Source organism: Lepisosteus platostomus, chromosome 7 (genome assembly GCF_059453375.1).
Source record: "Lepisosteus platostomus isolate fLepPlt1 chromosome 7, fLepPlt1.hap1, whole genome shotgun sequence".
NCBI lineage: Eukaryota > Metazoa > Chordata > Actinopteri > Semionotiformes > Lepisosteidae > Lepisosteus > Lepisosteus platostomus.
The window spans coordinates 19,334,883-19,356,652 of NC_142617.1; the positions used below are offsets into that span (position 1 = coordinate 19,334,883).

A 21,770-nucleotide genomic window follows, 5' to 3' on the forward strand; every position below is an offset into this window, starting at 1 on the left:
TTCTTGGATTAGGAATTCATCTTTTCACATACCCCAGGTTGCTCTCTGTGAGACACAGACAGGGAGAGAAGCTTGGGGTCAGAGCACAGGGTCAGCCATTGTATAGTGCCCCTGGAGCAGCTGGGGTTAAGGGCCTTGCTCAGGGGCCCAAGGGAGTAGGACTACTCTGCTGGCCGCGGGATTTGAACCGGCAACCTTCCAGTCACAGGCACAGATCCTTAGCCACAGAGCCACCGCTCCGCCCAAGGTGCGACTCATCTGCACCTTGGTGTGTGCAATAATTATTAGTAGGAAAACAGGGCAACACTTTAAAATAAGTGTAATTGGAACATACGTATAGGCCATTTGACCCTTCATGAACATGTTGAAGTTTAGTCAAATAATATATACTTTGTAAAGAAACCCAGAGTTTGAACCTCAAAACCTGTTCCATACACCCATAATTCTTAGTGTAAAGAGGTTTTTTTTATTATTCACCCTACATTAACTCCCATAATGTAACTAATGTAGTTTCCAACAACATTTCTTTTTTCCACTGCTGAGGTCTTCATAAATTCTTAGTCTTATTTTTGTTTTCTGCACAATTAGCAAAAGACACATGGAATGTATATATAATTACCTACAGTATATATATGTTAGTAATACTCCTAGTAAAAAAAAAAGACTAACTCTCTCATAATCCAGAATTATATAGGAAATGTAATAGAAACAAGACTTAGTGCTCTATAGGTTCTTGTTTTATCTCCCTTCTAATAATTATTAGTTTGGCTTAAAATTACTCAGTACCAGTGGAACTGCTTATTTAACAAAGAACATTTGATTAACATATTTAATTAACACGTGTGTGATTTACTATTTTCATTTTTATCTTCCAGTACTAATCCCTTATTATTTCATGAACTGTTTATTTCCATCTCTCTCTCCAATGATCTAAGGCGCATTTAAAAACACAAAAATTACCAATACTTCTTTGTTTCGTTGTTAAATTCTCTCATTATATATTAATTGAAATGCAATAATACATTTACAGTAAATAAGATGATTTAATATGGCTTTCATATCAAATGCATTTGAAGTAAACACATTTCCCTCTTTCGACATGCGATGATCAACATCATTATCATAAAGCAGTACCAGAAATTTCTGATTTCATGCCAAGGCAGACGGAGAGTCAGCTAATGCTAACATAGTAACACTACTCTTATTTTGGTTTTCAGCAGAATTCGCGAAAGACAAATGGAATGTAAACAGTATATAATTACCCACATACATAATAATAAGAATACTCTTAATTATACTCAATAATACTCTTTGAAAAAAATTGACCAACTTCAGCAATTACTAATGAAAAATCTGATTTTCTTCTTTAAGTTCAACTGAAATGTGTGGCATTTTAATACACTTCCTACTCAATTGTTTCACATCCAGGTCTGACAGAGCCTTCCCCAGGCTATGACTAAAATGGGAAATATCACATTGTGCATAATCTGAAAAAAACATTAAGTAAGACATTAAGTAACAGGAAAATGCGTGTGATGTGTGCTGTTGCTTCAAAAATCATCCACCTTTAATTAGTAAGAAAGAGAATGCAGATTCCTTTACTTTCTTATCCCATCTCAAGCAATTTCAGTCAAGACAACCACATTACAGTACTTGCCCTGCAGTCCAGATTGAATCTCATCATCAATAGGGAATTGTACCACTGACCCGAATGAAGGATGTGATCTAATTATTGAATGCACAATTCATGTTTAAAGCAGTGTCACATTTTACAAATGGCTTTAACAGCAGTGTGGAAGAATGATGAGTGTTCTGGACTCCCAGCCAATGGGCTGTTGGCCCAAGTCCTGGGTAGGACACTGGTATTGTCTCCATGAGCATGATATTTCCCTTACTGTACATGGCTCCAGTCTCTGCCTTGCTGTACACATGGGTCATAAGGTCATCGTTGTAAATGAGAATTTGTCTTCTAACTGAGTTATTTGTAACTTATCTGGTTAAATAAAAGATTAAAATATCCGTCCATCCATTTTCTTACAGCATTATCCAATAAGATTTGCAGGGTGGCCAGAGCCTATCCTGGCAAGCTATGTGGGCAAGGCAGGATATACCCTGGATGGGATGCCACCCCATTGCACAGCACACAGACACAAATATGCACATACTCACACCAGGCATTTTTTTTCCAGACATCAATTAACCTACCCCTATGTCAAAGAGTGAGATTTTTTATCGTAACTGGAGGGAACAAGTTAGAACATGATCTTGAACTGCGAGAGAACAGAACTAAGATCCTGGGAGTGTATTTTTGGAGAAGCGATGGAAATGGTGAATTGGCAGAAAAAATTGCCAATCCTAAATGGGAAACATATGCAGTGGAAAGACCAGGACCTCATCCTGACAGGGTGGGTAGTTACTAAAGTCGAGCTCTTGCCTGCATTGATATTTCTGGCTTCCACCTTCCCAAACTCACATGGTTATGTGGGAGTGTTGAGGAGACTGATATTTCAATCTATGGGTGGGAAGCAGGAAAGATTAAGGGGGGAAATAATATATAGGCTGCTATCCTTAAGGTAGACGTCCCAGATGTTACTACTAGGCTGGTGTGCATCTTCCGTACCTCCGTACTGAAGGGCTTCACGACAGCACCTGATCTGGGTATCTGGACTTATTTTGCTTTAGGTAAGTAGGGAGGTGTTCAGACCCAAGCTGGATGTCCTGTTCTCTGACACATGCCAGTACTTTATGGGATGTTAAGAAACTTTTTAAGTTCTTATTCAATTGGTCACATTCCCCTCAGAGAGGTCAGCATCCAACAACTGGAGGATCTGGACATGCCTCATAAATATCGATTGAGCACTGTGGACATTTTAACAGAAGCCCAAACAAGAAAAGTGTAGAAACACACATCCACTGCATTTTAGTGTGACATTCACAAAAACTTAGACTGGAGCGCACAAACCTTCTTGTACCACAGGGGCCAAGCTCCCAGCCCTCGCTGTGTTAGAACGGCCTGTTGTGAGGAAGAGACTGTGACCACTCTCTTGTGGTTTTCTATGTTGCTAAGGCTTTCTGGGCCCAGTTTATAGGCCTTTTTGCCTAGGTTTTCCCTTACCTCTGCTTTCATCATGCTTGGCATCTCTCCTGTCAAACTACCCCCCGACATCTTTGACAGGTTTTGGGCTGTAGTAAACAGTGAAAAAGACACCCCCTGGGAAGTGAGGAATATGGGGGTGTCAAAAGGCATCGAAGTTCCAATCAAAGGAGTGGGTAGTCTGGCGCTATTCATTATTAAAGATAACTATTACCTCTGAGAGGAAGGAGGAAACAGAAAATCTGTGTAAAATAGAGGGAGTAGGATTGCATCTCAAAACTCTGTAATAATTAAAAGAAAAAGCATGCAAGGAAAAATTTAATTTCTCATTAAAAAAACACCAGCAAATGTTCTTCAGAAGATGATATATGATATACGATCTAATTTACCTGAGCAAATATACTTTTCTTTTGGCTTTGTAATCTTCTCTGAACATGTGCATATATACTGTTTTAGCTATTTAATATTGTAAAGTTTCTTCTTTGTGTTATTCTGTATCTATTTGTGAAAGGAAATAAAAGTTCTTAAAAATCTAAATCCAGTATGTTTTTGGACTTTGGGAGGAAACCAGATCACTGAGAGGAAACCTACACAAACATGGGGAGAACATGTAAACTCCACCCAGATAGTAACCAAGGTCTAGAATTGAACCCAAGGGTCCCAGCGCCGCAAGCCTGCGAGGCAGCAATAACAAATGTGCCAGTCGGGTTTAACCTAAATAAAATCATAAAATATCCACAACAGCTGGTAGAAAATGGCAGGGTCTGGTATTCATTTTAAAATCTCAATGTAATGACTTAATTGATTTAAGTGAGCTCACTATTTGGATAGGATCAGACAATCAACCTACTTGTAAGATCACCAGTGGGAGTACTGATGCTTCGTTGGGTTTCATTTGCTAAATGGAATCTAAAAGTACAATCTTCAAGACTCAGGTCCTTGAGGACGGGGTTCCTATTCTCTGACAGTCATTACAGTGTTAATTCCAAATGTACGGTCAACAGACTGATTCCTATGACTCCTGGCAGAGTTTTCTCTTTAGGGCTGTCTTGGTATCAGTTTGCTGAGGTGCACTTACTGTATCCTCAAGGAATTATGTTGTTGATAACATCTGACATTTTAAGACAAATAAATTGTGGTGCTCTGCACAAACATCTTAAAATGAACATTTCTGTTTATTTTAGTGATGTTTACACTATTCAGCGTTGCTCAGTTTTAATGTTATGACATATTTATATACTCAGTTGTACACAAGCCTCCATTCATTCACTATCTAAGCTACTGGATGGAGTGTACACACCACACACTATTACTAAGACCAGCTGAGAGCCAACCTATTATATGAGTGGGGTGTAGTTGGACTACAGATAGTTCACGTTCCATGAGACCTCCTGTTCAACCTTTTCTTACTGGTCTCAAGGGACCATAACATTACTCAATAGGGATTCCTGATATCACCATATACTTTTACATTTATTTTAATTTAGAGATTATTTAAGTTAAAACACCTTGTTTTTAATCTTGTGTTTTTTTGTAATTATCCTTTATACAAGCAGAAGAGTACAATGCTGTCAATTTCATACTTTCAATGATTGTTACACTATGAAATGAGGAGCTTAGTGTATTGAACTGAAGAATTCTTTTTTTTAAATCACAGAAAAGGAAACATACTTGCTTTATTTGCTCTGTACTAATAATTCTTCCTGATTTTTTAAAGAGACAAATGAACAGTTGATCTGTTTCTGTCCTTACCCCTGTGACTGTGTTATGTGTAATGTACTGTACAAAATGTAACACTTTTGCCCAAAACATCGACTTACTTTTACACAATCCGGGAAAATTTATTTCACAATTCAGCCAATAGCTCCGAAACAACCATCAGCTGATCGTGGTTTCTCCAGGAAGCTGGGTGGATGACAGCATTGGTGGTGACCTTCAGTTTGGGCACTGCCCCTTAAGGAGAACATCTGCTTGATAAATATGGATATAGGTTCAATCAAAACTTACTATCACACATCGCAAATATTAAAGCACAAGATGTATCCTGCAAGAGGAACGCTATTTTACTATTTATTAACTTAGGCTTAACTTGGCTAATGATTTTATCCAAAACAACTTACATTTGCATCCATTTATATAACTGCATATTTTCTTAGAGCAAATATGGGGGAGGTACCTTGGTCAATGTTACCTCTACAGCGTCTCATCTGAAATTTGTACCCACATACCTCCAGTTAAAAGTCCAGAACCCTAACTACTGCTCTATCCTGCTTCCAATGTTAAAAAAAGTATAAAAAGATACAGAAGATCCCAGAAATTAATGTTGTTGCCTGCGCAAACTATGAAATTAAATTTGACCAGGACATGAAATACTGGGAACCTCACAGTGGCGCACTGTGCATTGCTGCCTCACAACACTGGGGACTTGGGCTCAATTCCTGGGGTGCTGTCTGTGTAGTTTGAATTTTCTCTCAGTGTTTTCCTCAAGTTCCAGTTTCCTCCTACAGTCCAAAGACATACTAGTAGGCTAATTGCCTTTTGGGAAAATAGGCCGTGATGTGAGTATGACTATGTTTGTGTCTGTGTGTGTTCTTTGACAGACAGGCAACCCATCCAGGGTGTATCCTTGTGTCCACTGCTTGCTGGAATAGGCTCTGACTTCCCCACAACCCTGTGCTGGATAAAATGGTTACAAAATGAATGCATGACAACACCACAAGATCTCTGTAAGATCTCTTTAACACATTAGTTTAAAGACAAGAGCCTAGGACATAAACAGTCCCAGCAAATAAAAAAATACACATCTCCCAGAACTACAGCTTTTTCAAAACAGAAGTCAAATGTGTTAGCAGCAAAACTGTAAAGGAATCTCATAGGAATGTCTTCTACAGTTTTGCTTTTCTAAGGCGATCAACTCAATAACCACTCTTGTCTTTAGTCTCATAATCACAAAGCATGGTTTTCTGCGACAAAATTAGTTCTTAGAGTCTATCTTAAAACCAAGCGAACCAAGAAAACAGATAAAACACTAGATGCTGCTGCTTTTAACATCTGTAGTACCTCAAAAGCAGTATTGCCTAAAGTTCAAGATAATAAGAATTATCTTGAAATGTCTAGCAAAATGTTCACAGAAAAATAACTTACATTTCTGCGTGGACACACCTCGATATATCTCATAGATAGCTGGTTGAGCAGGTCCTTTCAAACAATCGCTCCTTTTATACAAAAAAAAATCATTTTTCATTTTATTGTGAACAATTGTAAGTCACTTTTCTGACAGATAATCAAAAATAAGTAAAATCTGTCATAGTTCACAAAATGTTAGAGCATAAAACACTATTGGAAGAATGAGTGGGTACAATTCAACACTAAACACATATTTACTGCACATAAAGCAAAAAGACAAAGTTACATTCAAGTGAACACTTTAAGGTCAATGTAGAGTGAAATTAGCTTTTTTTTTTCTTTCAAACCCACATTATATCACATCTGTCAACGTCCGCCTCCATTTATAACCATTGTGTTTCTCACATTTCTAAGCGGAGGTTGCTGCCCTACTCAACCCAATGGCCTTCCTAAGAACCAACAATGAAGCAAAACTAGAGGACACGTGATAAAAAAGACAAAAAAGAACTAAAAGTTTTAACAGTGTGGTTGTAGTCTAGTACCTTTCTACATGGTTTTCACCAGGAACATTTAGAAATAGAAGATTTTGAATTATATAAAACTTGCAAGTCTCAGAAAGGTTTAAGTTTATAGCGTTTTTAAAAACGTTTATAATTACTGACACACGTTTAATACCCGAAATACCTGTACGGAGGTTGTTCCTAAGGTGCTTTGAATACGATGTGTTTAAACCCCCGAGTCCATGTTTAGGTAGTATTTTTATTATCATGCATAACTTTAATTTTTTCGTGTTCTCACTCAGTGCAAAGCACTTTTGATTTCTGTCGCTCTGCGACCGTTCCTTGATAGGAAACTGATCGTGCCAGCCTTCTCTGAAAATGTAAAAAAAAAAAAGGACTCTGAAAGTAAACCCACAAAGCCACCCAGTTGAAGCTTATCAGTGCCTGAAACCGGAAGTGAGGGTTTATAAAAATACATGAAGCTGGCAGCCATTTCGGCCAATAGCAGGAAAGAGCTGCGCGTTAGAGGGCGGGACGAGGACGCCCTGGGTTAAAGTCACATGATCGCAGCCCGAGCGAAGGGCTTGCAGTCAGGCAGGGTTCTAATGGGGCTAGGTAGTAGGAGGATGTTTACTGCCACAGCACGGGGCTCCTTGGTAAAAGTCCGAATCGATTCTTGCTGAGGAGATGTGACAGGTTAGTAAGCCTCTTCTGGCATTCTCTCGCATGTCAGGGTTGATGTAAACAGCGCACGAAGCGCTCGGTGCCACGGAGTGTCTTGCGATGTGTTGTGGTGGTACGGAGGAACTTTGCAGTTGTCGGGCTGGGAGGGGGCATTTGGGAGAATCCCAGCCTTTAAAGTTTCGGTAGGCCCAGCAAATGTCACGGTGAAATCTGTAGCTGTGCACGCCAAGATGTGTATTTGGTAAGGCTAATTTGGATTTTGTCGTGGGTGACAAACTAAATTTGTGTCTTTTCCTGCAGTGGTAGTTTACGGTTGTAAAGAAATTCCTTACTCGGGGAAAGAGGATGATAGTAGAGACTTATTACGGTAGGAACACATGTGATATTTAGCTGGTGCCATTACTATTCGTTACAAAATGACCTGTGTGTTTCGTGCTAACTGGACATCTACGATAAATCATTTAAACAAAACAAAAATTTGGACGATCGTAGTGGTCTGTTTGGTCTATGGTTAGTAAAGTCTGCCATCTCAGAATAACTATCTTCCTGTTTATTTCACGTCCCACTTTTCTTGTGTAACAGGGTTTCATCATCGAGAGGGAGATCAGAGTGTACACACTGATACAGCATGGCTAGCCGTGGCATCTTAAACTATTCGCCTCAGCTAACGTTTCTGGATTACAGAAACCCGAAAATATACGGTGAAGGGTGTTGTGTGCCAAGCAGTTTAAACAAATCCGGGATTCGCGTTGGGATGCGGGGAAAAATACTTTGTGTTTCTCTCTTACAAGTCACGATTTAGAGTATCTTCTTCCGCACGAGTTCAGTTGTGAGAATATGATGTGGTATTGCATATCTGGAAAGACGTTACGCAAACCATAGATAAAATACGGGTTGTATAAAAGCAAACAGAGCAGGTTTCTCTTCCTCGTTTTCAAGCCGCTTAAAAAATAATATCCAAGGAAATATCCATGAGCTGCAAGAAAAAGGCTACCATGAAATACGAAAACGCGAAGCTTGGGGCTGAAGGGCTAGCCTTTCCAGACACTGTGTAGATTATTATTTTAGTACCTGCACCGTTCACCAGATGACATGATGCATATTTTAACAGTGGAAACCAGTCTCCGACATTTGTTTACACGCTCAAAAAAAGAAAAATACATCACCCTTTTCAGATACCTTCATCATACACTTAGCAGTTACAGCGACTAGACTACTATTGTCTCGTAATAATATATCAACGAATGCTGCCTCGGTTAGGTAACGAAGTTGTTTGCGGGAACTAATGAACGGAGAAGCAGGAAAATGCTTGTTCATCCTTTATCAGCAGAAGCGAGTGAGTCAGCACGCTGTTGCTTAACCACACTGCATGACTTGACATCGCTCAGCTGTAGTTGCGCCAAGCTGCAACTTGCTTCATTTAATGAAGCGTTGATCTTATTTTAGGTTTTAAATCGCATTGGCTTAGTAGTAGATATGCATATTATTTTAAATGATTTATACTAGTTCTTACGTTGTCTTAAAGTTGTAAATAGTTTTTTTTTCTCATCTATTTTTGAAATATCTAATTCACACATCCACCCATTTTTTTACCACTTCATACAATTCAGGGTCAAGGGGGAGACAGAGCCTATCCTGACAAGCAGTGGGCACACCCTAGCCGGGACTCCAGTCCATTACAGGACATGTATACTCATTCCCATAAGCCAGTTAACCTGCCAGTATGTTTTCGGACTATGGGAGGAAACCAGATCATCCAGAGGAAACCCACACAACATACAAACTGTTCAGATAGCACCCCTGGTCCGGAACTGAATCCAGGGCCCCAGCGCCGTGAGGCACTAGTCAAAAACACTATGCCCATAATTCACACATTTGCTTTCACACATAGAACAACACTGACCTCTTTGATAAGATGGAATACAGACGTGCAGATGTTTTCTTTCACACTGTATAATACAATCAAATCTGCCAAAACTGAGCCACAGAAAGATGTGTATCAGAGATGAAATACAAAACCTTTCTAGTTGCAAGTCTTGAGGTCTGCCTGTCATGACTGCATCTCAGACTGATACAGGATCTGTCTGCCTCAGGAACAGCTAGACAGACTGGCTTCTCAAAGTCTGGTGTAGATTAAAGGAAGGCAGTTGGATCTGTAGAATTTTACATTTACACTCTGATGCATGGTTTTGTGTGGCTCTGGAAGTATTTTATGGTTTTGTGTTGTACTGTGTACATGGAGGTGACGCTGTAATTGGGCAAAGCTGAATAGTTTTTTATAGTAGTGGCAAGTCCTCTGAAAGCAAGCAGTGTAACACACTAGCTGGCATAAATCCTTTAACTCTGAACTAAATCATCCAAACTGACTGCAGTGACTGCTTGTAGTTGTGGCCTTTTTTTGGAAGGTACAACACCTGATCCATTTTCAGATTAGTTATATTTTTTCTGAAGTGGGCAGTGACAGCTTCCGCATTATTCCTTGAGTAAGGGAGGTGATTGAACCCTAGAGTCACAGACACGCCTCCAGAGGCTTGGTGCTGGCAGTTGAAATGAGCTCCATACCTCCACTACACCCATGAGCCGGGTGCAGGGGACAGCCTTGAAAGACCTGGCATTTTCTTTTGAGATACTTGTTGCATTTTAGCACCCGCAAAGAGCAAATCCAATTGAATGTGTAGTGCACCCGTGTAGAAATCTCCAACTTAAAAAAAAAACCGCACTTCAAAAAAAACTTTCACTACAACATTGTGCAACTCTGACAGAATTTGAAGTTTGACTGCGACAATGTTTTTCATTTTCTTGCAGTTGTACCGCACAATGACTTTCGAGAGCATAAGGACGTCGACCTTCAGTTACCAGTCCTCGATACACAGCTCGCACGTCCTTCTGTGCCTTAACGAGCAGAGACAGAAGGGGATTCTGTGCGATGTGACTGTTGTGGTCGAAGACAAGAGCTTTCAAGCTCATCGCTCGGTGCTTGCAGCCTGTAGCGACTACTTCCGGTCAAGAGTCACAAGCCGCATTGACCATGTCATTACACTTCCCAAGGAGGTAAGCTAACGGAGACGTGCACATATTGGTTCATTCCAAAAACTTTGGATTTGTTTTTAGCAATACTGCAAACTTTCCCTGGGGCCATGCGCATGTACCCAAATGTCCTTCTAACACGAGCTCAGAGCTGAAAAATTTGACATAGCTTTAAACTGGTCTAGTCTAGCTAAAGAATATATCGCATGCGTAGAACATAGCCCCTTGCTGTTGCTTGTGCTTGGAGATAGTCTTTTATGCTATGCTGTTGGAGACTAGGGCAGATTCTTATGAACTTATATTATATTAACTTATTTTCATATAGTATACATTTTAGATAGTGGTCAGGCAGATATGCATTATGAGGAACAGGTAAAGGTTCATTCTGTTGTATGCTGAAAAACCTTTCAGCATGAAATGAACCTTTACCTGTTCATTTATAGCCGACTCATGCTGACAAAACTCCCTACTCTAACCTGTATGCATTATGAGGCCGCTTATCACAATAAACCTCCGTTTTCATTTCCTTTTCAAAGGGTTGATAACTACAAGGAGGGTTATGTTTACTCAGGTATATGGAAAACTTCCTGCTGTGCTTAATTTTACCTTGATATTTTTCTGTAGGTAACAGTGGAAGGGTTCGATCCACTGCTTCAGTTTGCCTACACTGCAAAGCTCCTTTTTACCAAAGAAAATGTCCTTGAGATCCGAAATTGTGCCGAGGTCTTGGGTTTCCACAACTTGGACAAAGCCTGCTTTGATTTTGTTGTTCCAAAGTTTTTTGAGAGTGGAAAAAACACACAAAGAAGTCCAAGAAAATTATGCTGCAGGAGCCGATGTTGGAAAGAGAAATTTCTGGCAGCAGAGTCTGTAAATATAGATGATGTGGGAGAGGATGCCTTGGATACTGAATCCCCTGACACTGGGACTCTGAAAAAGAAGAGTGATACAGTCCAGTGCCCTGAATTGCAGGCAGAAATGCCCGGAGGCTGCAGCCCAAACTGTTCCGAGAGAAGTACCCAGGCTGGTTTCTCTTCTTTGTGTCCAAAATACAGGAAGTTTCAGATTGCTTGTGGGAAAGACAGGTTTTGCCTTGAGAACTGCGGCCAAGAAATACAGCAGTTTTTTCTCTCGGCGGCACCTGAAACTTTCAGCCCCAGCAGCCAGCCATGTGGAGCCGGTGACAACAGGAAGGAGAATCCACTGGGAAACGTGACTGGCCAGAGCGATTTGGAAATGGAGGAGCACCATGACAATGGAACATCTGAAATGGACAAGTGCCACCCTTGTGGCCAGCAGGTTTTGGAAAATCGCTGTGCCGCGGGGACGTCCACACCGTGCTGTAGTCGGTCTCTCGCGTTAAGCTCCCCGGCGTCCAGCGGCTTGCGTCCCGATCCATTGGAAATGTGTGGTGTTCCGGTCGGATGCGACAGGGCTTTGGAGGATGGCGGAAAAGAACAAGGGATCAAAGCTGGCCTGCCAGATCCTGTGCTCCCTGGTCTTGTTCTGAAGGACCAGCCTGGCCCTGGAGAGAGTGGGGAAAGGAGCAGTGTAGAGAGGGAGGTAGCCGAACACCTAGCCAAGGGGTTCTGGAGTGAGCTTTGCCCTCCTCCGGCAGAAGGTTTGGATGGAGATCGGGGTTCTTCGCAGCAGGCCACTTCGGAGGGAACCACTGAGTTTCGCTGGCTTTCCATGAACATCAACAAGAGCTACGAGCAGCTGGATCTGACTGCCAGCACAGCGGACTGCCCCTTCCTGAGGGACCTGGACGCTCAGGACTGTTGCGACCTCACGGAGGAGCAGATCGAGTGCGGGGTCGTCTCGCAGCCGGAGAAGAGCCCTTATATCTCCTCAATCAACTCGGGGGACGACTCCGATTTTGACACGGAGGGGGACAGCGAATCCTTCACAAGAGAGCGAGCCCGTGAGGTGAGTGGGTAGTGGATTTGGGGTTTCTCCTGCACAGCTACCTAAGTGTTGAAACTTGGGTCATCAGTTTTATTTTTGTGATCCATTTTTGAACAGGTTTAGGCACTTACCCGTGCTTTTCAGAAAGAGTTACCCTAATGGTGTTTTTGTTTTAAGTGATAGGATGACCTTTGATGGGTGATGGAAGTATACATGATCCAATGATTATGTTGAAAAGATGGTTGACTTTAAATAGAAGAGGTAAAAAATGCCACTCGGTTTTAATAGTACTTCGAAGACGCATTGAATTGTAACTTATGACAGAACAGTTTTAATCTACACACTACACAGAGTTAAAACCTCACCACTGGTCTAGTGTCTTACTCATTTGTTTTATCAAATCGGTGTAATAAAAAAATGCAAAGTGCTATTACACACTGCAATGTTTAGTTTCGGAATGCAGTACAGCTGCTGTAAGAAAAAAACTAAAATCTTATTAAAAAACATATAAATTGAGTCAATAGTTATATTCCTTGTACCGATTTTGATATCTTTAAAATAATTCATATGCAGTTTCCTTGGGCTCTGAAACACAAGAGTTTTTTTTTTTTGTCCACCAGAGACTTATTCCTCTTTAAAAATATACAGAGTACACTGAGGAAGTTGACTCAGCTGAGCATGTCTGTCTTTGTTGGATGGCTGTGCTGTTAGGTGGGGCAGACTGACGTGTAACTGGGAAAACTTTTTCCACAGCTGCTGAGTGGAGTCTTTGGAGATACCAGGTGTGCTGCCCTCCTAAAAGACAATCCGGTCATGTTAAAAATTAAATTGATGGTTAATCAACCAGCTATTGGAGCCTGTGGTGCTGTTTTTTTATTTTATTTTTATTTATTTATATAATCACAGACTGCTTATTGAGGAGTTATATAGTTTTTATTTATAACATTGGTCATCCTTGTACTCACCTGCTTTTGAGTGCTAAAATGTAGCATAGATTCTGCGTAAAATGTAGGGTAGGTTCTGTGTATCCATACAGAATGTTTTTTCAGTCAGATCAGTATGCATTTGGCACTTTTGGAAAAGAGCATACAATGGGCTCACTGCTTGTGGAAGTTCATGGTGTAATACGTTGTATTGTATCCTGGTGAAATAAAAATGATCTCTTGAAATTCAAGCAGTTAGCAATAACCAGGAACAAAACAAAATGGATAACTATTTAAACCAAGCCTAACTATTTTGTCATTAATATTCCCATGATACTCTTGGTAGGGATATAGGGTATCTAGGTAGGATGTCCTAAATTTCTCTATGGACTTGAACAATTTGGCCTACCTAAAGAACATAAGAATAGTTACAAACTGGGGGGCATTCTACCCTTCTCGCCTCTCTGATAGTCAACATTTAATTGAACCAAGGGCTTATCCAGCCATTTTGTTCATGAAGCTAGGCTATCAACTTTAACAACATGGCTAGGTGGCTTGTTCCATACTTCCACAACCCTTTGGGTAAAGAAGTGCCTCCTCTTCTCGTTTTTAATACACTTCCACATTCCCCCTAACTCCGTTAGCAAAGATGTTTCAGCTGCAGTGAGCCTCCAATACATATGAAAGGTGCATCCCCCTGTGTATATAGAGTTTGGGCTCCTTTGGGACAAATTCAAGAAATTGATGTCTTGCCTGGTAGTCGAAAAGGGTTTGGGGTTTTATGTGGTGAGGATGGGTTATTTGAATGTGGTCTTTTATAAAACATTGCAGTCCTGAAATACAAATCACTTTTTGTTATAGTTCAGGTATGTAGCTGTGTCAGTTTGTGTAGGCTGCAAATGAACAAGTAAAGGTTTATTCCATGCAGAAAAGAGAAGAAAAGAAACACAACGTTTCAGCTGTGGAGCCTTTTTCGGGTGTGGCCCGAACAAGGTTCCACAGCCGAAACGTTGTTTCTTTTCTTCTCTTTTACAATAAAGGTTGTAAGCGATAACTCTACTGGCGATGTTTGCCTCTATCTCTGCTCATTCTTATTCATTTGCCTCTATCTCTATCTCTGCTTATTCTGAGGCACAGATGAGCAATGGAAACATTCTGTCATGTAGCCTCTGGATTACCACAGTTCTCTCAAACATAGGAAAGCTCAGATGAATGCTGTCCAAATCTGATTTTCTCACTTTTGTGCTGTTTTAATTATTGGCTGCAATAGTGAACAGTAACGAGGCTAAAATGGAATATTCAGAGATTTCCCAGTACTCAATCACTTCTTTTGTTTCAATTTACATCCGATTGCACTTGTAGATATGAAACAGAACTGCAATTTGGTAAAGCTGTCATACTTATTTTCAAATTATACTCTCAAATGTTGAATAGCGTCTTTTCAGTGGGTGTGCAGTAGCCTTTGCTGCTGATAATGGAAGGAGGAGTTTATAAGAATAATGATTGAATTTTAGAAAACAATTGGGACTGAAATGAGTAGTGTGTGGTTCATACATGTCTTGTGTCATGTGTTTACAGTGCCATGTTAAATTATTTGCCCCCCAGTATGATTTTCTACAAATTTGCACATTTTTCACAGTGAATTTGGTTCAAAAATTTGGAAAAAGTCTTTTTGTGGGTTGTAGCAGTATATAGTGGAGAGTTTGTGAGATAAATGACACCAAAGTTACCAAAGTTTGGTACTTCTTTCATTTGTTTTGGTGTGCAAGGTAATCAAATATGCAATCTTCAGGTGTGAAAAAGTTAGTCTCCCCCAGTGAACTCAACCCAATTAAAGGGCTAATTAGGGTCAGCTGTTTGAATGCTTTGATTTACAGTCAGACCTGATTTAGGCCAGCCTTTCCCAATAGCCTTTCCCAATATAAATTTGAGTAATTAGCCATTATCATCAGAGTTGTCAAGTTGTGAATTGTCAAGCCATGATCAAAAGAAATTCCTGAAAACCTCCATTGTTAATGTCTTGTATCAGTGTGAAAGTGTTACAAAGCCATTTCTAAGGCTCTGGAGCTTCACAAAACCACAGTCAAACCCATATTGTCCAAATAGAGAAAGTTTGAGTCAGCATTAAATCTTCCCTGGAGTGGCCATCCTGCAGTTGCAAAGAACCTTAAACAAGATTGAGGGATCTGCATGCCGCTCTCACCTTGGCTAAGGTCAGTGTTCATGACTCCAGCATCAGAAAGACACTGCTCACTAAGAAGAACATTAGTGTTTGCTAGAATACACCTGGGTAATTCTCGAGTTTTGGAAGTGTTCCAACAACCAATGAGTCAAAAGTAGAACTTATTGGCTGAAGTGGGGCCTGGTATGTCTGGAAGAAAACAAACACTGCATTCCACAGTAAGAAACTCGTACCAACAGTCAAGCATGGTGGTGGTCGTGTCATGATTTGGGGATGCTTTGATGTGTCAGGACCTGGGCAACTTGCCATCATTGAAGGAACCCTGAATTCCATTGTGGATCAGCTAATTCTAGAGGAGAATGTCAGACTATCTTAGCTGAAACTGAAGCACAGCTGGGTCATGCAACAAGACAGTCATCCAAAACACACAAGTAAATTTGTATCATTATGGTGGAAGAACAAGATATTTTGAGTTTTTGGAATGGCCTTGTCTAATCTAAATCTCATTGAAATTTTGTGGTAGGACCTAAAACCAGCAGTTGATGTTCAAAAACCCACAAATATCATCGAGCTGAAGCAGTTCTGCATGGAGGAGTATGCCAAGATCTACCGTACTTCTACCGTACTGTGAGAGACTGATCAATAACTGCAGGAAATGTCTGGTTGCAGTTATTGATGCTAAAGGTGGTGTTACCAGTTATTGAGTCTAAGGGAGCCATTACTTCCATTACTACTGTCATCTGGGGCATTGGGTGTTGCATAACTTTCTTTAATAAATTATCATGACTTTGTGGTATTTATTAACTCAAGGTCCCATTTATATAACATTAGGCTTTGGTTGAAGATTTGATCACATTCAAGGTCAAAAATATGCAGTAATGCAGGAAATCAGATAGGGGGCAAATACTTTTCATGGCACTGTAATTACAGTAAACTCTTGGATTAATGGACTGGAAGGGGAAAGGGGAAAAAAGTCTTTCAAAGCACAAATTACATTTTTTCAGCCTAAAAACACACTGAGGATATAAATACTATATAAACTAATGCTTTATTTTGGTTTATTTTTTAACAATTGCAATCAACACAGTCAATGATAATTGTTCCTTTACCTTTTCATCATAAATATACAAAGTCTTTATTTAATGTTTCATAGATATACTGTGTAAAAGTAAAATTAGCACCCTTCATAAGCAACTGATTTACCCCTATAGGGCAACATTTGTATCCCCTGAATTATAAACTTATGCAATATTTATGTTTACCTTGTTTTATTATTTGTGCTTTTCCCATTATTGCAGGGAAAGTCTTTACAGACAAATTTTCCCTTTTGCACATTTAGTCAATTAAATCCAAAGTCTGTTAGTCTGTTAGACTTCCTCTACCCATTTCTAGCTGACTACCAAATGAGCACCAATTTTAAAAGTATTTAATTTGAAAAAAGTCTTTAATTCTCTATGGTCAATTGCTAAGTGTTTTTTTTTTCTTCAATTCCAGGTAGCATTGCCATTCTCTGTCGAAGAGATTGCCTCCTTGAGCAGAAACGATTTCCAGCAAATGCTGAAATACCACAAACTAACTCGGGAACAGCTGGACTTTGTTCACGACGTAAGGCGACGAAGTAAAAACCGAATCGCAGCCCAGCGATGCCGCAAGAGAAAGCTGGACTGCATTCAAAACCTGGAGTCTGAAATCGATAAGCTGGTGCGTATGCCATTCTGAATGTCCATGTCTAATTATTGTGGCCATGACGGTAAATAAGCAAAACAGCCTATAATTAGGCTCACAACTTTTCAAAATGATTTTATTAAAAGTAAAACGAGTTCTACACTTAATCACTCTTTGTGTAGCAGATATAGAATCATAACAAAGGCTATACCGTGGGATTGGAAGGAACACAACTGTACATTATCATATCAGTTAAATTAGACCAGCCCTCACATAAGCATAGAAGTTAAAACCAAGTGACAAAGGTGTTAATGTGCTGTAAGGGATTTCCGTAATTAAATGCGTCTCACTCTTGGACCTTAAAATGAAAGAAATCAAGTGAAACAGACAGGCAATTTCTTTTGTGAGACGAAAAAAAAAATTAGGCTAGATCTCAGCCTCATTCACTATATGCCGTCACATTACAGGATGAGTAACAAGCACTCATTTAATTATAAACAAGCATGCACTGAATGGAAAGCAAGGGGTTTTTATAGCTACCTCTAAATATCAGTTAGTCTGGGCATTTGAACTCAATCCTCCTCCACCTCAGTCTCTGCCCACTTTCTTGACTGGTCTTAAAGATATGATTACAGTTAAACAGCTGTGCTTTGAAAGGTTTTTTACAGCGGGGGTTCCCATTCTTGTCTAGGATCACTAGGTTTTCATTCCAGCCAGGCATAATCACCTAATTGTAGCTATCAGATTTCTGTGTGGAAGTTTATTTTCTGCTAAAAAGTTTGGGATTTTATTTTACTTACGGAAATGCAATAGCTAAAAGGCTGAAGACAGTAGGACAGCTGTAGATAGTAAGGGTTCAATTGACCAACTAAATTCTCAGCTAGACAGAAGAACAGCAAGAGTGTAGGCCCAGGTCAGGACTAGGGACCCCCTGACATGGGTAGGCTTACCTCAAAAGATAGGGCCTGTTAAATAATCACTGTGAATTTCTCACTCTGATAATCAAGCATAATTTGTCAAGTCTTTACCGTGCCAGTGCATGGCCTTGTTTTGCAGATTTCCCTTCAGCCAAACACTGACTTCCCCCTGGCTGTGTCAGGTTGTGCCATGTGTCTGTAAATGACACCAAACCATTTGTTCAGTGAATCAGTCCTCCAGCTCTCATATAACATCCGTTCTGTGCTCATTCACAGCTTCAGCCCGTGCCTCATTCGTACCCAGGGCCTTGATGTGTATGTGCCTCTGAAATCACACAGCCTATTAGGAATTGTGCCTTTTCCCCAAAAATCATGTGCCCCTCTAATATTAAAACTCTTTGTATGTTCGATAACTTTATGAATCATGTTCAAATGGCTAAAGGTTCGCAGCGGTGAAAGGCACGGTTTTTACCCATTCAAAACCACTTGTCCTACAGAAAACCGAAAAGGAAAAGCTCCTGGAGGAGAAGCAGCAGCTCAAAATGCGGATGGGAGAGACGCGGCAGGATCTGTCCAAGCTGTACCAGAGGCTATGCAGCGAGGCGGCGCTGACGCAGGACCAGCTGCAGGTGTTTGCCAAGTACTCCTCTCCAAACTGCCCCCTTTCCTCGCTGCTTGCATCCAGTGGGAGCCCGGCCTGCCCAGAACACGGGCCTCTGCTTTCCTCCTTAGCGGGAGACTCCTGTGGTACTGAGCTGACAGGGGAGTCTGAGGGAGAGTCTGCCCCCAGGACTGCAGACACTCCCTCCACAGAGCACTGCTGCCAGAGTGTTATCTCTGACTTCTGTTTGGAAATGACAAGCAAATGTACCACAGAGTAATTACTGCTTTTATCATTTATGTACACTTTAAAACCCAATCCCCATTTTAAAATTGCCTTTATTTTGCTTTTTACCTATTAAAAATGCACATGATAAAGAAATTGCAAATTTCATAAGGAAATTGTAAATACTCCACTAGTATGGTACTATAATATTCTTGCTGGAGACCTTTCTTTAACTTTTAATGATGTAATTTCTCAAAACAACATTAAAACAATGTCATTATGCAAGATAATTATAAAGCATTCCCTAAAGCTACACTGGAGTCTTATGTATTTTTCAGGAACTCTAAAGGAGCATACCGTCACTTCAGGAAGCATTATTTAATAAACTTGGTGCCTGATTTTGTCATATCACAGGAGTTAAGCACAGTAGATCCTGGTTAGTGTACTGAGTTGGATTTAAAAGGAAAGTAAGGTGCTGCATCCGGGATAATGGCTCAACACTAGATAGCCTCAGGACCAAGAGATCAACACATACCTCAGGAGTGCGATGCAGCCGAAGGATTCTTTCACAAAACGTTCTTACCAAAACTCTCTCTTGATTTGTCATTGTGAAAGTCACTAAGCATCTTTTTCCCCGTGAAATCTTTCAAAGCTTATGGTGCTTAATAGTATAGAAAGAGTAAGATAACTTGGTGCTGCTCTATGATGTGACCCAATAAAAACACTCAAATGTAGGAAGGACAGATTTCTAACTAGGTTCTGTAGTCTTGTCAAGAGTGCACTGAAGTGTACTGTTGCTGTGAAACTTGGGCTGGATGCATTTGGATTATGTGGGCTGTACTGCCCACCGGTTGTTGTATAACAGTAACCATCGATCTGTCACAGTTCTGGGCGACAGCAGAATTTGATGTGCACAATCGGAGCTTTGTCTGGTCTTCTACAGGCACTTAAAAGGGCACATTGGGATGCGACTGAGGGCAGAATGAATGACAACTCCAGTTAAGATTTAGCCAGTTTTCTGCTTTGGGGCCTTGATTTGAGGCTTGTCCTGTTTGAATCGGTCATGACCATGTTGAGATCCAAGAAGAGCAGACGTATTTTGCAGGACTTTATTACTCCTGTACAGAGAAACATCCATAGTAGATCCCAGTACATGGTGCAGCTGGTTTCATTGGATCGAAAGTGGTTGCAATTCAGTAAAACAGTATTGTTAAATATTCCTAACTTGTGAAAGATGCATATGTTAATAATGCTAACAAAACATGTAGGTCCTAAACTTTTGTGGATCTATTGCATGTTTCATCTTCACTTGCCTCCCAATGTACTGTTTGTGAGCTGTGGTGCTCAATGTGCAGTGCCAAAAGTAGTAGTAGACATGACAACAGAAAAATGGGCTGCTTATTAATTACAAATTGCAGTATGACCAGAGCAAACAAGCGTATACTACACAATCTGTATGTTCCCTTCTAATTCTTCTGTAAGAGACTTGGTCAGTGATTCCATCTGTTCCTGGAGCCAGGCTGTGGTGTGGTTTGAGAGTAGCTGAGCTGCCATGTTTTACCACCAGATCAAGCAGCTCTTGGCTGGAAGTTGATTGATCTGAATGGACATTGTCATAACGTGCTTTAGAATCTCTCCTACACTGTTAAGAAAAGGTGCAATTTGAATCTGTTCAAGTTTGTTTTTTAATTTAAAAAAAAACAAGTTTGTAAGCCTATAAACAACTTTCATGTCCTAAAGGTTTTCTGCGTAAGTCTTTTTTGAAATACAGTTCCAGGGGTATTGACATCACTCCCTGCAACTCCAGATCTTCTAGTTTCTGGTTCCTTAAACGTATTGTAAATCAAACGTGCGGTTTCTCATACTTCTGTATTTTCTGGTTTCGTACGATTTTGAATTGCTTTTTTTCCAGATGGACAGGTGAAAGCTGCCCAAGTCTGTGCAATCTGTCATAAGAGACATGTTCACTTAAGATCACTTACAAAACCCCCTGATCAGTAAAGAACAACATCACTCTGGCTTTTTACTGGCCATTGCTATTGGTCACACTTTAATTTCCTGATATTTGAACCTTTATTGCTTGTGGTCTAAAAAGAGTGATGTATTGTAGCAGTGCTTTCTTTAATGAAGAAATGTGTTCCTGTTGTAAAACAATATTTATGGGAAGATTTTGGAAGTTGTGACAGGTCTCTCTGTACCTACATTGAATGTTCTGATGTTATTAGGTTGATTGATTTATATTTGTCAATTGTTTTTATATAAGGTGTGTGCATCTGATGCTTTGTTAGAAACATACAATTAACAGGTTTATACATTTCCCAAAGATGAGCAAGTTTCATGGAATAGTGATTCAGCTACAGTGACTCAAGAGTTTAATGAAAAAAGGTGTGTTAAAACTCAAACATGCAGTCTTTTTTCCACCTACTTTCAAGGAATGCAGTGTGTGTACCTGGAATGTGGCCAAGTTTTTTTTAAGTGGAACACAATTCACCATTCACATCCGGCTCTTTAGGAGAAACGTTTGGCCAATGTCTATCTTGCTCCTTCAGTCTAATGTCTTATGACATTACTTTGTAGTTCTGTCAGGCCAGAAGCCCAAAGTTCAGTGTTCCTAGACTTTTTCTACTAGCAGATTCTTTAAGGCCTGATAGGCCATAAAGGGTTAAATGAATACTGTTTCTAAGGTATTTTTATTTAATGCAAGATAAGTCTTCCATTTTGGTTTTGTGACTAGTTGCACAAAAAGTGATACTTTTATCATAACTGCATTGACCAGCACATATTCTTCCTGACGTCCACAATACCTTGTTTCTATGTCTTATTTCCTCCATGTCCTGGAAAGCAATTTGAATTTCAAGTTTTCCTGAAATAATACAGAAGTGAAGAACAGGGATCACCAATTTAAATGTTACTTCCAT

General features: G+C 40.1%; 1 protein-coding gene across 1 annotated transcript; it reads left to right on the forward strand.

Annotated features, from left to right (window-relative positions):
- The first annotated feature begins 7,275 nt into the window (after positions 1-7,275).
- Positions 7,276-19,165, forward strand: bach1b (BACH transcriptional regulator 1b). The gene is made up of 5 exons (XM_088639590.1): positions 7,276-7,416; positions 10,210-10,455; positions 11,056-12,360; positions 16,939-17,145; positions 18,524-19,165. The coding sequence occupies exons 2-5, from the start codon at positions 10,222-10,224 to the stop codon at positions 18,905-18,907; spliced, it is 2,130 nt and encodes a 709-aa protein (XP_088495716.1). The 5' UTR covers positions 7,276-7,416; positions 10,210-10,221; the 3' UTR covers positions 18,908-19,165.
- Positions 19,166-21,770: the final 2,605 nt, after the last annotated feature.